Raw genomic sequence first — 18,504 nt, forward strand, 5'->3', positions numbered from 1 at the left:
TCGCGCTTATTGGCGGCAGATTTATTTGGCGTCCCATCACCTCTCCTCCTCTCTGTGTCATGAACCCAACATGTAATATAAATCTGCCGTGTTTCCGCAGAGTGACGAGGAGGCGGCAGGAATGTGACGACGCCCAGGCGATGTGGAGCAAACACAGAGATGCTGTTATTATTTTTTCAATCAATAACAGCCGCAGTGCCGCATGGATTCAGCACGGCTGCTCAAACTCTGGATCAAACACTGCATATACTGAAAAAAGGCTGGTAACAATATCTCAGTCCTTTAAACTGGGAATCAGATCTGTGTTCTAACCCCGGGAATATACACACACACACACACACACACACACACACACACACACACACACACACACACACACACACACACACACACACACGTTTCAATAGCACATCTTCAAGCTTCACAGAAAAGATGAGGAGGCAGGAAGTCAGCAGGGAGAAGCCAGTCAATTTTCAAAATAAAAGACTACCGGCAGACTTAAATGCTCCGTTTCTGAAACACTCGTGGATCCACCGTGCGCCCGATGATAAACCGGGGGAGACATCTGGAACACTTATGGGGAGCTTATCACAGTAAGTCTGAATCCTCAAGGAGCGAGTGTACGATACTTCAGGTACTCACACCAGCACGGGTCGCACAGCGTTGTTCATGTTGCCGTACGCCGCTCGGCCCAGCAGCTCTCTGAAGCAGTTCTCAGCCAGCGCTGACGGGTTCTCCTCGCCATCCTGACCCGCCCCCGATGGCGTGTTGGGGTGTCCCGCCCTGCCAGAGAGACCAAAACAACAACAGAGAGGATGCTTAGAAAGAAAAATTAAAAATACCCCCCTGCGGTGACCGTTCACGAGAAACAAACACCTTAAACAAGCTGGACTGAAAACAAGAAAGCAAATTATTTACTTAATGTTTAAATGACTGAACAACAACCAAGAATCAATTTATCACATTGAACACAAAAATCTGTACAGGAGGAACGACGCAAGAAGCTTTCAGGCCATAAGGAAGGAAGGAAGGAAGGAAGGAAGCCAGGAGGAAAGAACAAGTACAGAATAACAGGAGAAAAGATCTGAAAAGAATCAATCAGAGCAGCTGGGAAAAAAGGAGAAATCAATGAGGGTATCGACCTGCCTCAACCAGAGGGGTGTGTGTGTGTGTGTGTGTGTGTGTGTGTGTGTGCGTGCGCACAGACAGAGGAAACAGAAACACTGCAAAGTCTGTGCCAGGCAGAGATTTTAACAGGCCTTCCTTCACTGCGACATCAGAAAAGAGAGAAGAAGTCAGGACTGAAATAATGACTTTGATTGGCTCACTGATGAATCATCGAGGCTTCTGACTGAATGACTGAGCGTTCAGGACGGCTGCCTGTCCGATGGGTCAGCTATCGCAAACCAACAGTGCAAACCTTCAAAGGCTGAGGATTACTGTGTTACTCTCGAGGGGAAAACTGTAATAAAATCAACAGTAACCAGATAAAGATGAAACAACTGTAAACAGAGAAGAAACACAGAGTTATAGAAACGGCCAACAGCAGCCATGCCCTTCTATCCCACGCGTTGTAGATACTCACAAGCAAAGAATAAGAGCTGAGCAGGAAGCAGTGGCTTTTGATTTACTGGTCAGGTAGCCGCAGCCACAGTCACGAGTTTGGGTAGTGACCTAAGGAATGAGATCGAAGATGCAAGCAGCAGAAGAGTGCGTGGGCTCAGCCTCAGAGACAGGCTGAGGAGCTCAGAGCAGAGCTGCCGCTACGCCACATCAAAAGGATGCAGTCTGGGTTATTCAGCATCTGACAAGGATGAGACGCCCATCTATGAGACCTCATTCTGCAGAGATGATGTCTCTCTGCTGGCTTTCCAGAGCAGCTGAAAAGAGGCAGGTCTGCCTGCAATCAACCTCTGGAGCTCTTTTGTCCCGTGTCCTCCCTCCACCCCAACCGGTTGCAGCGGATGGCCACCTCTCCCTGATCCTGGATCCGCCAGAGGTTTTTCCTTCCCACTTTCGCCAAGAGCGTGCTAATATGGGGTTTTCTTTCTATAATCGTAGGCGCTTTACCTTACAATAGAAAGCTGTGCAAGGAGCAGAAAACAACTGAAGACATTCAAGGTTTGCAGAAAGAGTCTGACCACTTAAAGGACAAAATAAAGGTGTTGGAGACACTTAAACATACAGACTTTCCACTTCAGGGTTAATAACACATTTTAACAAGCTTGTAGACCTTTGTTCATGCCCAATAAACCCATTTGTTGCTTGAAATAAACCTTTTTCACTCACACATACATTTGTAGAAGTCATACCTTTGTCATAATAAATAAAGCTGCTTTCTGCAGGCATGAATGCAGAGCTGCTTTAATAACTGAGCTGCCTTTTGAGCCAAAACTCAAATCCTGACAGACTTTGGTGGATCACTGTCACCTGCAGAAACAGAAAACAGTCTGAGGAGCAGGAGCCGCAGCCCAGCAGAATGAGTAAATAATAATGAGCGGAAGATTTCGGAGTGTGGCTCTGCAGAGGTGACAGTAAGCCCACCAAGAAATGTTTAGCGCCGCAGCTGCAGCAGAGCGAATTCTGATATCAGAAAATAATAAAAAGTAATCCTAATGAGCTGTCAGACGATGACGTCGAAAGCAGGACCGAGATGTGGAAGAGCAGGAAGAGAGGCAGATAAGTAATGTGGAGGATTCCTGTTTTGTAATTTACAAACATCACCTCGCAGCCAATGAGAAGCGAGTCCTCTCACGCCCGTGGGCTCTCTTCTCTGTAATGAGACTGGACCTGTTGTGAAATGTCAGCTGACAACAGGGTTAAAGTTCAACTTATTTGAAGCTCAAGCTCGTTGGGCGAGGTGTGAAATCTGAGGTGTGCAAGCTGTCCGAGACAGCACCGCTGCAGGGAGCTGAAGATGCTGCAGAGGGCTGTCAGTGACGTACATGAGCCACGTAAGGTCAACATGGATGTTGACCATTTTTTATATTTCTATTTTCTTCTTCATACCTATTTTATCATTCAGATTTTTAGGACACCCTAAAAATTGGGAAAGCCTGAGGATGGCGGTTGTCCTGCACCTGTGCTCCAATAAACCGGCCTCAAGAACACAAACAGGAAGCAATCGTGTTGTTGTAGTGATGCGTGCGGACGCCAGAGTGCCTCCTCCTGACCTCCTGAGAGTCAGCGGGGACTTTGTTAAATGTGATAAAGTTATTGTACAAAAAGTCCTTCATGCTGTGAATATTTACAGGCCCTGGAAGCTCTTAGAGATGGGGGGAAATTTGATGTAGTTCATTGAAACCATGTTGACACTCACAAAATGAGACTGTGGATATAAAATTGATTTGGTTTGAGATTAAATGTGTTTGTATAGACAGCGCCTGCATTTATAAAGAATACAGGCGCTTTCTTTATAAAGACAAACCCAACAATAATAATACCTGTGTAGTTTGAGGGCCTGTAGTCTCAGATTGTCTAATGTAGTTTAAAACAATCATAAAATATTAACATTTTAAAAAGAAACTGAACTACTGAAACACAGCTACGCACTTTATTAATGCCCTGTCATTGTTCCAGTTATCATCGTTGGACCTGTTTTTGGTCCTGAACTCGTCTCATCTCAGCACGAGGTGGATGAAAATCGAATTTAAACTGGATTTTAAAGCTGTTGTTTGGGAATCAAATGATCAAAAACGAAACTTTCTGCTTATGTGATGATCCGAGTTCAGGGTTTGGGTGGGTCACGGAAGATTTTTGACATTTCAAACTGGACCGCAAAGGTCCGAAGTCTGGGATTGGCTTCGTCTGCAAGACGAATGAATCGCTTTATAAGAGGACAGGATTTTAAGACACCATGAATGAACTTTCTGAAGATTTCTATATTGAATATTTAGTAACTACGATGACTGGGGAAGGTCACGGTAATCATCTCGAACGCTGTTTGCTGCATCTGGACCTCCTTCCAAAGAGGTGTTGCAGCACTTTAATAAATGCAGAATAATCCTGCGTCGTTTCTGAGAGAACAAAGTTATTATTCACAAAGCCACAACCCGGGCCTATTTTAAGCAACAAACTCCAAATGCTTCATGTTGATGGAGGAAAGATGCTGCCAATTAGTTTCTTCTGCCGTCTTGTTGGTTGGAGTTTTCCTGCAGAGCTGCCAGGAATCCACAGTCCTGGCCGGAGACCAGGAGAGCCTCATATTATGTGTTATATTGATAAAATAATGCAATAGTAAATCATTTCCCAAGCAATAAGCCTGGTCACAGATGGACTGTAGGCAGCCAGCTCTCAGGAGGGAAACAATGCAATTACTGACAGCCCACACGGGCGGTTCAGGGGAAATTAAATGCTTATTGCTCGTTAGAAGCAGGGAAATGAGGCAAAAATGAAAATCTCTGATGTTATAGGAGGTGGGCTGTTGTTATTTAATGAAATAGAAGAAACTTTGCTGAAGCCAGACTTTTCCTGATGATGGTAAATGGTAAATGGCCTGCATTTGTATAGCGCTTTTCTAGTCCATAGGACCCCAAAGCGCTTCACACTACATTCAGTCATTCACCCATTCACACACACATTCACACACTGGTGATGGCAGCTACATTGTAGCCACAGCTGCCCTGGGGCGCACTGACAGAGGCGAGGCTGCCGGACAAAGGCGCCACCGGGCCCTCTGACCACCACCAGTAGGCAAACATGGGGTTAGTATCTTGCCCAAGGATATTTGGCATGCAGCTAGGATGCAGCCTGGGATCGAACCACCGACCTTCTGATTAGTTTTTTTTGTTCTGGAATGTTTTAACAATTTTTTTCCTAAAGTGAGCAATCATGTGGCTGTAGCTCAGGTGGCAGAGCAGGTCAGCCACCTGAGCTACAGCCACATGATTGCTCACTTTAGGAAAAAAATTGTTAAAACATTCCAGAACAAAAAAAAACGGTCAGATAGAAACTCAATTTCAAGCCTCCACGGGAAAAGAAAAGTCTGAAAGGATTTACAGCACACGTGAAAAGTTCGTGTTTGATGTCCTACAGTCTAAAAAAAAAAAAAGTTTACTCGCATTATTTATTTATTTATTTTTTTTTTTTAAATGGTGGCGTTTCGGGGGTTAAACATGGAAATAATAAAGAGCTTCAGTCAATCCAAAAACTCAACTGGGACTAGAAAGAGAGACCACATTTCTCCCATTTTGGCTTCTCTTGGCTTTCTTCATTCAGATCTAGACTAATGAGGCCCCATCATATCTTAGAGCAGCGGGCCAGACCTTTTTTGTGCCAGACAATATTTTCACGGACCAGTTAATGTGTGGCGGATAAATACAACAAAATAAAACTATACGACCAAGACAAGAATTGTGGTATTTTGTAAATATAATAATAAACGCGAATTCACCCTGTAATTGTGTAACTTAATTAGCAGCGTCCTCCTGAAATGCACCAACAACATTGAGAGTAATGTCCTCCTGTCTTCCCACAAGCTTCTAAAAGTAGAATGGGAGGCAGAGCCTTCAGCTTTCAGGCCCCGCCTCCGTGGAAACAGCTCCCAGTTTGGGTTCAGGAGACAGAAACCTGCTTACTAAAATTAAACTTAAGACTTTGCTTTGTCAGCTGTAGATATTCTTATGCTGTGTGTTTCTTAACAGGACTTTTACTGTGAAATCAGCTGAAAAACCTGGAGTTTTCTGCAGATTTCACAATAAAAGTCCGGTTGAGAAATAAATATTTTCTGTCCACTAAAACGCTATAGGCCTTTTAATTTGAAACAGATACTGGAGTGGTTTAACAGAGCTGTACCTCCAACAGAGTGGGGGCCAAACAAAAATATTAAAATAGACCAATAATCATTTTCTTACTCCTACTGTTCTACTATTGTACCAAACAGTAGGAGTAAGAAAAAGACAGCAGGTGAGGCAAATCAGGGTCTATGAGATGAGACACAGAGTTTATGTGAATGATGCAAAAATGTTCCTTAATCCTGGTTTACTTTTCATTTCTGAGCTTATGTTTAATGTGCAAACCAGCAGCTACTGCAAGCTTTTGATGTTTGCAGGTTACTCAATGCAGCAGATGAATCTGTGAAGCAACCAGCACATCGTTAAGATCAATGTGTTTGTCTTTACTGGATTTCAGCTGGGTTAGCTAAATGTGAATATTCTAAGGAAAGCCTCCTTGATGCACTGACCACTCCTCTCTTCACTCCCTGTCCTCTTAACCCTCAGCGGTCACTTCCTGAACTGAATGTTAAGGAAGTTTAAGAAAGTTTTCAAGTTACATGTCAAAATGACAAAGTTATGACCGTCTAACACTTTTATCAGGAAAAAAGTTCTGGTTCCATTCGTACGTTGTGTTCAGATCCACAGTTGTCAGTAACTGTGAAATGCCAGAATGGATGTATTTATAGACTACACAATCCTGTACTGTTGAAGCCTCTGTTGTGTGCGTGCATTTAATCAAGAAGTGTGCTCTAAAGAAACGACGGTGGTGTGATTACAAAGATTAAGGCAGTTAAGACAAGTTAGAGGTCAAAGTCGTTTCCAAGGTGGCAGAGAGAGTGTGTTTGCGTGTTTGTATGTAGGTGTGTGCGCTGATGAGCAACACAGGCAGGCAGTTAATCGTGACGCAGGAGGAGGCTTTGTTCGCCTTCCTCTCTGGTTTCTGCACGCCGGGCACGTCCGCCTTCCCCAAGACGCAATTAAGAGTATCCAACGCCCTTGACCGCTGCTTCCCAGCAGCCTCCAGAGGTTCGATTAGAAAGCCGACAACATGCTGCCGAGCCCGAGTTCGGGGACAAAATTATCAGAAGAAAGAAAAAAAACCAAACAAACAAGCACAACAGCGATTCCCTCAGAGGCGAGAGTCAAACTGTGTTTCAGTGGTGAGCTCTGAGTCACACTATTAAACCGACAAACCCCAAACCTGCAGAAAGACATTTAGTTTGACAGGATGCTGCTGGACCGCAGTGATGCTGAGCTGCTCCAAGGAGGGAGGTCAGCATCCGAATGGGCAGAAAAGTGCAGAACAAATGTTCACCTGCCACTGGAAGATGTTTCAATCCATGGAGAAACAAGTCTGAACTCCCCAGGGAGAGATTTTTGATGAGTCCAGGCAGCCTTTTCCTCCACTTGACCTCCCAGATTTTGTGAAACAGGCAGACCGACGAGAGAAGCTGAAGAAAACTGGTTTATCGGAAAAAATAAAATGCACATCACATGTTTCCAGCTAAGCTATGCATCCTGTGATTGCATGGAGCTGCGTGTGATTGCATTCGCATGAACAAAGCAACACGATAAGGTGCCTGATTACAGATGACTAATGATTACCCTGCAGGGAGGTGATACTATCCTCAGCGGACCACCCGCTCTTCGTTTCTCCAGCTCTTTTTAGCTAAACTGTCACCAGTAAACTCCTCAAATAACTGCTAACTGCCTTGTGAGAGAAGCTTCCTTCTACTCGATGCTGAACCGTCAGTTTGTACAGACGAACGTTAGCATTTTACTTATTCTTCGAAGTTTGGGGAAGCTTCATAGGGCATTACAGGCCTTTAGAAGGTATACAAGACCTGCCAAGAGATCAAGTCGAAACAATAAAAGCTCCAAGAGAAAAAAAGAGATTTGACTGAACAGCTTCTAAAACTAAATGTGTCGCATTCCTACATCTCTGCAGACGTGTGCCTCATATTTATGCGGGTATTGGTTACACATGGATTTTAACACCCGCCCAGAAAAGGGTCGGGTTTTACTGAGATTTATCTTCCAGCCATGGAAGATGGATTGGCAAGAATTCTGCTTTTCCTGTCAAAGGTTCATTGAGAAGATACTGCAGATACTGGATCAACTATTTTAGCAGTGGGGGGAATAAGTGAGTGAGACCATGTCAGAGTCATAGAAAAATAACAGTTTGGATTTGAAGGCCAGCTCATCTTCTCGATCGCTTGGCGTTAGGTCAAAGCTGTGTGAGGCCTTTTTCTAGACTTGATATTGCGATAATATTAAACGTGTATTGTTGTACAGTTTTTGATTGGGTCATGCAAACAGTGACATTGAAACACATGACTGCTGTTAGCCTCATGTTCACTTTCTGCGCCACCATCATCTTCTTCAGCACAAATATCAGCACAGCTACAGCGTTCAACTGTTTCTCACCACGTAAATGTTGAAGAAGAGCATGATGGGAAATCCCCACTGTTTACAAACCCTCACAGTCCGTAGCTAAAAACCTTTAGTTGGATCCACAAGTTTGTGCACGAGGACATTTTTTGTAGTTTTGTGTCCGATTTAAAATCCTCTGTGGTGAAGTTCAGAGTTTCAATTCAAGGTATTAAATAAAATTCCCCATTTTTAGTAATACCCAAATAATTCCCAACCTGGCTTCTGACACAGATGTGAGGATGCACCAGACTTCAGTGTTTTATAAGACTTTCAGAGTCTTCTAGTGGACGGCAGCTACAAGACGAAGGCTCGTCAGTTGGTCTAGAGCCTGACATGAATATTCCCTCAGCAGTGATGTGTAATTACAGCAGCTAAGAACAGTTACATCAGGAAGGGGGACAACATTAACCAAAATTCAAAGATGAAGCCTGCTCCAGTAAGATGCTGACACCTTAGCTTTAAGTATCTGCTGATGCTAAGTATCCACTGGGAATAGGACAGATCACGAGTTTTCTCTCTAACATCGCAGGGTTTTTACTTCACGATATAAAAGTGCATCGAACTGTTGCTGTGAAACGGTGCTATATGAATAAAACTCCGCTGCATGTAATCCAAGTAAAACGGCTCAGAGATTAAAAAACTCAAGAGATTTAAATTCTTCCAAACTTTAAATGGTAAATGGCCTGCATTTGTATAGCGCTTTTCTAGTCCATAGGACCCCAAAGCGCTTTACACTACATTCAGTCATTCACCCATTCACACACACATTCACACACTGGCGATAGCAAGCTACATTGTAGCCACAGCTGCCCTGGGGCGCACTGACAGAGGCGAGGCTGCCGGACACTGGCGCCACTGGGCCCTCTGACCACCACCAGTAGGCAAACACGGGGTTAGTATCTTGCCCAAGGATATTTGGCATGCAGCCAGGATGCAGCCTGGGATCGAACCACCGACCTTCTGATTAGTGGCTGACCTGCTCTGCCACCTGAGCTACAGCCACCCCAACTTTACCAAACTGACTCCTCTGCATATGGTCAAGTAAAAAAAAAAAAACTGTGCTAGTTTATTTATGATTTTAATTTTATTATTTATTTATTTTTTAGCTTGAATTAATTAAAACTGATTAAAAAAAACAGGTTAAAAAGCATTTTTATCACTATAGTGATGTTTCTTTGGAGAAAGGTAAAACCTCTTTAGGCAGTGCTATTCTTTCCTGTATGTCAGGAAAAATGTAACGTGACTCGAGTGTGGCTGGAGTTCATGATTTCATAACTTTAGACTCGCGGTTCAGTCAATCTACGCCAAAAAGGACAGATTAAAGGCAAGAGTCAGACTTAAATATTTAACTACGTGTCCTTCATGTTTAACCTCACACATCCTACCTCGCCTCCTTCAAAGAGCACACTTCCAGCCTCAGATCCGGCTCGGGGTTTCTGCTCATTAAGTCGCAGAAACGACTCGAACGCTGCCATTACTGCAGAGATGTTTCCCCCCCAGGACAGCGGGGAAGGAAGATATGCAGAACAATTATCCCAGGAAAATGGGAAGGTGCATTTCCATTTAAATGGTGAAGATAAGATTTGGTGATTGGACTGTTAGGAGCAGGAAATAAACACGAGATTAAACACGAGAAACAAAGAGTGCCTGACAGTTAAATAGAGAGACCCGTGTTTCACGGTGGTCCAGCAAAGCTCGTTCCTTCAACAGAAGACGTTCATCTCAAGATCAGCATAATTAATTAAAGCTAAACTTTAAAATCTTAAAAGCGTAACGTGCTCACTGGTGGTCAAAGGAGCTTGCAAAGAAAAGCGTCTGGACTTCTTTAAGTTACTTGAAGACGTTTCACCTCTCATCCGAGAAGCTTCTTCAGTTCTAGGGTCAAATGGTGGAGAGTCCCAGATATAAACCTAGTGGGAGTTTCCCCCCACAGAGGGACAAAAGGACCCCCTGATGATCCTCTAATCGCCTGAGCCAAGGTGTGAAACTGGGTGTGGGTCCCAATCAGCCAGAGTTTCGGGTGAGTTCATTGTGAAACCTGGCCCCACCTTATCATGCGAATTCCTGAGATCAGATGGCCCAGGATGTGAGTGGGCGTTAAGGCGTCTGGGAAGGGATCTCAGACTACGATGACCTGGATGACTGAGAACCTTCGCAGACGTGTTCACTGGCGATTTCCTGTTTTTCAAACCATTCCCTGTAAACTTTAGAGGTTGTTGTGAGGAAAGTCCCAGCAGATCATCAGGTACTGAAACAGTCAGACAAACGTCCGTGCCATGTTCAAAGTCACTTAAATCTTCTTTCTTCTTCATTCTGATCCTCAATTTTGGTTAGATACGTGTTCACATGCAGTTGAACTTGAATGACCCCTGGGTATCCTGCTTTAAATGCTTGGAAGTAACCTCCCACCACACCTGTGGGTGACAGGAACACCAACCTGTCCGAACAGCCACAGCGCTCTCATTCCTCCACATGTGTTGGAAGGGAGGGAGCGAGCTTCTTGTGGGGCTTTAGGTAGGAAAAGAAAAAACAGGCGAGAGAAGGAGGAAAAAAAAAAGAGTCAAAGGGAGGCAAAAAGCAGGTCCAAAAATAGCATTTTGTTCACATGGAAACCACACAAATGAGAAAGGAGAGGTTTCTACAGAACAGAGCTCAGGTGGTGAAATCAGGAGAGAAGGTGATAAAAATGAGAGGCTGAGGAGGAAAAGCGAGGAGAGTAAAGAGATACCATCATCTGCTTAATTTAACTACTTCAGTTCTGGGTTAATTTTCTTATTAAATATGTGACAGAAAATGTCTGCAAATGATCAAAGCACTAGTTCAAAACAAGAAAAGATATTTGACGCACTATTATTGTACATTTCAGACATCTTTTCTTTTTTAAATCAATAACTGTCTCAAAGACAGAGGAGAAGATTGGTAAGGAATTCGAACGAGACAAAGACACCAGAATTAAGCTTTGTGCTCGGTCATGTTGATCTTTGCAGTGCAGGCACAGCATCACTCCCAGCCCGGGGATGAGGAGCAGAACTAAGCTCCTCAGCACGACATCGGGATTTCCTCCTTCACCTGGATACAAGCCTGGATTTGTGGGCTGAGTGAATAAAATGAGGTTTGAGGTGTGTGGGAGGCGGTAATTCCTCCGCTCGAGTTCAGGTGAAGGTTTGTATTCCGTCGGCCAACCTGATGATCCTGAGTGATTTACGGCAGATCCAACAGCAGGATTTACTTTGGATTCTGACTCTCCACGTGCTGCGGGCAGAATTAAAGACGTCAAAGGTCCAAAGAAGAGCGAGAAACACAGAAAACCGGCAGAGTTTGTTAGAAAGCAGGAAGAAGAAAACGCACCAACCAAGTAAACACAAGCCAAGATCCTTCGGTTGCTCAGCGTGACCAGCGGTCATATTTTGGGTTGGTATTACAACGTTAATCTTATCATGTCCAAGTTCCTGTCAAACTGAATAAATCCTCTTGTTCTGAATGAGGTGTGTTCCTATTAAAAGGGAGTTCTTCCTCCCCGAAGTTGCCACGTGCTTCTTCACGGGGATCATTTGATCGTTGGGGTTCTCTACTCTAAAGTACTGAGAACAGCATGAACTGGGAGCTCTGGGTCTTGTTAGCCCTTTCTTTGTCACACTGGTTCATGCGTGGTGGAAAAAACTCTCAGGCCTGATTTAGACTTCTGCGCTGAATCTCTGTAGAGCGATGATGTAACCTACGTAAGCGGTCGACGTCGTTGTCAGCACTCATGCTTGTGCGTTCACTCCCAGCTCATGGCCGGACGGGACCTTTCCAGTACATGAAGGCTCTCCGATAGAGTCCAGCCGGAGTCCTGCAACTAGGACTGCGCCATAACACACCATCCATATTAACCCTGGGTATATTTTTGCATGATTTACAAAACCATTATTAAATGAATAAACGATGCAATGATGTCATGCTGATATAATTTTAAGGTTATATTGCCCACGCCTACCTTCAACATATGAAACCGAGTAATTACAGTTTTCACACATCACTGAAGGCCGAAATCTAACGCAATCTGAGATCCAACACAAATTGTGCTGCACGCCCCCATCCGACACTCATGAGGCCCCAGAAGATGACGACAGCGTATCGTTTGCATTACAACATGATGAGAAGGCTTCCTTTCCCACTAAATACCAAATCAAATTACGCCTCTAATGACGATGATCTATAAAACCTGCACACACACCTCATCAGCTAACCGTTTCTGCAAAAGCAAAACCGCTTCCCAAACTCCTCGTGTGAGGGTTCAGAGTCGCTACTCTTCCACGTTTACCCAACAATACATTGAGGAGGAGAGCAGGAATGAAAGACTGTGAAAGCAATAAATCTTGCTCTGTCCCAGGACTCTGCTCGGATACGATAAGAGAAATGTTTAGGAAGGAATAAAAGCTGGAGGGAAAATGGAGTTATGAGGTGACACGCAGGCACAGATTTGTTTCCTTTCATAAAAACCTGCCCTCGCTGCTCCATTTACTAACTCAAGTATTTTTTCTCTGCCTGTCACTTTGTAACGAAGGACACGTCTTTTTTTATTCCGTCTTTGGATTCTTCAGCTGATTAATGAGCTTCAGGTGAATTTTTGGCACAAATACACCTGAGAGCTGGTAACTGGTTTTAATGTCGCTGGTTATAATTAAAAGCACGGTCAGGATTTTGCCCTTTCATCTTCATGTGCACGCCACAAAAGACAGTTCTGCCAAAAATGTTCGATTATAGGTGGTGAATTGTACAAAAACTGATCTGGAACTCAACAATAGACCGACTGAGGTCATAAATCATGTTTTCAGCTTCTCTACACTGTCTTTCTTAATGCTGCATGATTGGTGGTTTTGTGTCTCCTGCTGAAATTACACCTGAAAGTCACACACAGTCGAGTCTTTTTTCAAACACCTACTCTGAAAATTATCAGCCACCAGGGGCGCTGTGGAGTCTATCGAGTGTGGATGTAATATCGGCATGAAAATATAATTAATAATTAGACCTCTGTGCACTGAATCACACTTGTTATTAATCTCTGTCTCTCTTCCACAGCATGTCTGTATCCTGTCTTCCTTCTCTCTCCTCAACCGGTCGCAGCAGATGGCCCCGCCCCTCCCTGATTCTTCCTGTTAGAAGGGAGTTTTTCCTTTCCACAGTCGCCTGCTTGCTCACAGGGGGTTTGTTGGGTTTTTCTCTGCATGTATTATTGTAGGCTCTACCTTACAGTATAAAGCACCTTGAGGCGACTGTTGTTGTGATTTGGCGCTGTGTAAATAAAACTGAATTGAATTAATCATCAACTAACTTTATTCAACAGGTCCAACATTACTGGGAAACACAGACCTTGCAACAGCTGTGAGGTTTCTGTGCTGCTGTGACGTTGACTCTGTGTGGGTGTGGCCTACCAGAGCGCTCCTTTGTTTCCGGGGTGTGTGTCGTGCTCCTGCTCTGTGGAGAGGAGGGTGGGGTTTTTGGTGATTTAGTTTTTTATTTATTTTTTATTTAGTCTTTTGTTTGGTGAACATTTTCTGGGTTTTGTTATATTTCCTTTATTTTGACAGTTTTTTTGTCAGTTTTTTTCAGTTAAATTATTAATAACAGAAAAAACTTTACTTTTACAGAGACGTGCTTTAACCTGGAGACAGACTCATTTGATTAAAGATAAGTCCGACTAGAGTTTCTTTGAAAGCTTCATTAACACCAACAAGGCAGATGTTGACAGATGATGACACCTGTTAACTTGGACTACAAACAGCAGCAATAACAATGTGACACTAAGGATCAGTTCTGCAGCCGTGAGACAAATACTTTGAGTCTAGTTAATCCAATCTGAGAGAAGATCATTTAATATTTTAGCTGTTTTTATTTTATTTTATGATTAAATTCTCTGTATCGCGGACAGAACAATGAGCTGTGTTAAACTGCTATGAAGCATAAATATTAACACTCAGTGTGAAAGCGGCAGAATCTTAAATATCACAGAACCAAAAATTATCAACTGATTATTGAATCTGGAGTCTGAATCTCTGTTGCTTGTATCAGCTCCAGAGTCACACGATAATTTTCTACAGGAGTCTCTAATGCTGCAAACAGGAGAGCCTGAATTAGCTCCTCCCACTTTGCAGATGAAAAACAGCTGTATCGTCGGTTTTCTTAGAGAAACAAAAATTGTGGCGTAAACCAGTTTGTCCCTCCGATTCAATATGAGCCTCTCTAAACTCTAAAGAAAGCAGGAAGCATAGTGTCAGATACAGCTCGTGTAAAAAACGGTGACGCTGCCGCTTTAATCCTGACATGGCTACGACATGCTTCATGTGTTGGCCGGGTTTGATGGAGTCTGTGTTGTCGAATGTTGTTGTCCAGCTGTTTCTCGGAGTGGATTTGACAGCTTAAAATCATCCCGAGGATCACAGCAGACAGCAGCAGGATGTGAACAGAGGATGAGGTGGATCAACACCTCAAGCACACATGTACGAGGAAAAGATGGCGACTGAATGATAAGCAACCAGACCTATCAGAAATCCTGTGGATTAGTCTAGAGCTGAAGTCTAACACTAGAAAAGCGCTATATAAGAATCAGTCCATTTACCATTTAACACCACTTTTAGTCCAGTTTAAAGCTAATGACTTGTCTGCAGGGTCATGGGCAGCATCCTCATCAGAGATACACAGGCCTCCTTTCTTCCCAGCTCACCCGTGGGGGCACGTGGGCATTCCCAGTCGAGAGAGCCAAGTAAGCAAACTTGATTTCTACAGAACGTTTAAAACCAAAGTGCGCTACACTAAAACAGAATAAACCTGTTCCTAAAAAACTGACGGTACACACCTTCACAGAAATCAGCCGCTTCCAAACGCTTAGATTTGGAAACAGTCGCTGAGGTTGTTCGTCTGAGGTTGTTTAGGTCATTCCAGAGAGGCGGGGCAACAGCAAAGATGATGACGACTGACGGACATTCAGACCTTAATGATATTGAGGGAATATGTGGACACGCCGTATCTACCACACATGCAGGTGAGAGACCGGCTTTAAACACAAACGGCGCCGCTTTAAACTGGATTCTGTAACAGTGCAAGGCTGCAAACACAGGAGTGAAGTCGTCCAGTTTAGATGTAATTAAGGAATGCATCATCCTTTCCAGATAAGAAGGTTTTTGTTAGATTGGCGACTGCTGAGCTGGAACAAACTGCTCCTGATCACTGCATTTATTTGTCTGCAAGCTTGTGCCAAAGTTTTGAACCTGTGCTTTATTCAAAGCAGTAAAAAAGCCCTGATTATCCTTCAACCTCTCAGTTAACAGTGGACAGCCTAACTGGGTCTAACCCAGGGCCTCCTCCTGGAACACCCACCCAGGAGGTGGATGCCCGAACCACCTCATCTTGCTTCTTCCACTGCAGGAGTGTCGGCTCTATTGCGAGTCCTTCCCAAACGTCTCACCCTATCATTAAGAGAGAGCCCTGCAGCTATGACGCACTGCGCCTTCAAACCTCTGAGGCCTCAATCATTCCCCATGATTTGCAGATCCTGTCTGATTGGAGACTTTTTGGTGAAGGTGACAGCTGAATTGTGGGATATGAGAGCTGGCCGCACAACAATAACACTCATTGCCGCGTGTGCAGAAAAGTTTGATGCTGCAGGAAAACTAGTTTACTTTGCTGATTGCCTGGAGAGAAAAGCAGCAGCTCAGCATGTATAATTTATTGGCAGTTTTTGTGCATTACTGTGTGGCCCATTAAAAAAAGGTCACCTCTGAAAGAGAACAGCTCTCACTTCAGAAAATCAAACATTTGCCTGAGAGACTGCCATCGCTCCAGTTCCATATTCAGGGCAGAGAATAATGAGTCACGGGAAAACAACGCACGGCAGGGAGATTTCGGTTTGAGGCGAGCGCGTGGCAGCTTTGGCGTGTGTCGTACCTGTCCAGGTCTTCACTGTCCTGCATGTTGAACAGCATGGATGGGATCAGTTTGTCCATGTGCTGCGGCTCCCAGATGATGGCCTGCAGCTCGTCGTTCACCGTCTTCCTCACCACGCCCTGCAGACCTTTGATCCCGGCCACACGGATCCTGACGGCAGAGATTAGAGAGACTCAGAGGAAGAACAAGGCACACATCCAGCTGTGGACAGAAGTTTACATCACTCATCACAGGCATGAATGTCATGGTCATTTTGGGATTTTAACAGCACAAACCATTAAAGACTATGAAAACAAATCTGGGTGCACAACTTAATTCATTTTCTCGAACCCACACAGGGTCAAATATATACACAGCTTTTTATAAGTGGTACTGAAATTATATCTTTTAACTTGAAAAGGCCAAGGCCTATTAGCTTCCCGTTAGTGTTCATGATCGACTACAGGTGCTAGTTTCTCTTTGCAGCATAAACAAGATTCGACAGCACTCACTGGACTGACCAACACTGTGAACAACGGGAAAATCTGAGGAACTCCTTGTAGATTTACACAGACTGGGAGGGTCTCTGGGAGATATTTCTGAATAACTGAGGATTAAAAGGCCATCCATTTAAATGACCGCACATAAATATTCACATATGTCACCACTTTGGGTCTGCTTCCAGATGTGGGCAAACTGTCACCCTCAGGTGAGAGGAATTTGGTTAGGATGTTCAGGAACAACCCAGGAACTAAAAAGGCTTAAGGCTAACGTAACCTGGAAACTGCTGGAACACCAGCATCAGTGTCCCCAGTGAAGTCAGTTTTACCTGGTCATGGACAAACAGCTACCAGACAACATCACGGTGCTTTTAATCTGAAAACGTCTCTCAAATAACTCACTACTAAAGACTAACCTTCCAAGTTCTTCCCTCAAATTCCAAATCTTATCTCACTTCAGAGGAAAAACATCCAAACCTTTGATTTAATCTAATTTTCCGCCTGAGAAGAGGTTCAGCAGCCTGCACAGCAGAAATGTTCAGGAGCAAAGTGAGGCCGACTTCACCTTTTACTATTTCGTTTTTGGACACGGATAACTCCATGAGCAATAACACAAAGAACAGCACTGATGACCTCGCCTGAGAGCTAATCTAATCACTGCCACAGAAATCCTATTTGGGAATTCCTCTCCACCTACAGCCGACACTGCTGAGTGGAATAATAAAACACTGAGGAAAAAAAAAAAGAAGCAGCGTCAGAAATCAAACCGTTTATAGCTCAGCGGTGGCGGCGAGGTATAGAGCGCACTCAAAAACAATCCCAGCATCCCCTGGCTCTCACCGCACCACCCACCCTCAACCAACCTGCAGCACGCACACACCCTCATACATACAAATGGAGATAAAAGAGGCTTTTTATGCACGAATACGTGCAGACACCTCGTCGCTCGGAGAGGTCTCAGCTGCTGCAGTGAGATTTCAGAAACTCTGGAGGAGGGAAGTTATCTTCACAGTGAATGAGACAGAAGTCTCCAGGTATTGTTTTAATGCAGAGGGCGAGCGCCCCGGCGGGGAAAGCATCTTCTAACGTGCTGTGTGGTGTCACAACCTCACCGCCGCTGCCAAACCAGTTATTTTTTACCCTACTTACAATAAAGATCGCAAGCAGACAGTTTCTCAGTTTCACAGTAAAAATGCGAGTGCCTGACGTCTGCCTCTTTTTAAAATGTAAATCTCTGCGTCGTGTTCATGAATGAGGCGAGGACACAGCGGGACACTGATGGAGAGAGTAATGTGGATGTTTTACCTTCTATTGTGGTAAAGTGATTCTAGCTAGGGGTGTGAGAGGTCCCGGGTTCAGATCCCGGACAAGCCCCCAATTCATGGTATGACATTCCTATCCTCACCAATGAACAATGAGCTCTGTGTAGTGAGATCGAACATACAAGTGATGGAAAAGGACTTCCTCACAAGGGTGCCTGCGCTCTCCCTTAAAGACGGGGCTGAGGAGCTCTGTCATTCAGGAAGAACTCAGAGTAGAGCTCCTGAGACTGAGCATCTAACCAGGACGCCTCCTGGACACCTCGTAGCTGAGGTGTTTCAGGCATTTCCAATGCTGGGCATCTCAGGCAAGACTGCTGCCCACATGACCTGGACCCGGATAGCGTCTGAAAACGGATGTAATCCTTCCCTCAACCTGAAACTAAGAAATTAGCTTCGTTTCTTAGGTTGGTGGAGTAGAGTTCTTTCATGTTTTAATCAGAAATGTTTTTCTTTTTGTTTGCGTTTATTGTATTTATATTCTTTTATGTTTTGTGGTCCATCAAAGTCTTTACACCTTGCTAGTTTGGAAGGTGTCGGCCTGAATCTGCACTGCAGTATTTTTATTAGAGTCATTGGAAAGAGTGCAGCTTTAAGTTTTTGCATTAGCTACATCGTAAGCTTACGTAAGCCTTA

At 44.1% G+C, this 18,504-nt stretch overlaps 1 protein-coding gene across 3 annotated transcripts in view; it reads right to left on the reverse strand.

Annotated features, from left to right (window-relative positions):
* Positions 1 to 18,504, reverse strand: part of efr3a (EFR3 homolog A) — a 93,349-nt gene that overhangs the window by 35,831 nt on the left and 39,014 nt on the right. For all 3 annotated transcript variants that reach the window (XM_082514300.1, XM_082514302.1, XM_082514301.1), the window contains exons 6-7: positions 16,071 to 16,220; positions 643 to 783 (exon numbers count right to left, since the gene is read on the reverse strand). In XM_082514300.1, coding sequence (XP_082370426.1) covers positions 643 to 783; positions 16,071 to 16,220 — 291 coding nt within the window. The remainder of the gene's footprint in view (positions 1 to 642; positions 784 to 16,070; positions 16,221 to 18,504) is intronic.

The sequence above is a fragment of the Aulonocara stuartgranti genome (assembly GCF_965226115.1).
Source record: "Aulonocara stuartgranti genome assembly, chromosome: 18".
Classification (NCBI taxonomy): domain Eukaryota; kingdom Metazoa; phylum Chordata; class Actinopteri; order Cichliformes; family Cichlidae; genus Aulonocara; species Aulonocara stuartgranti.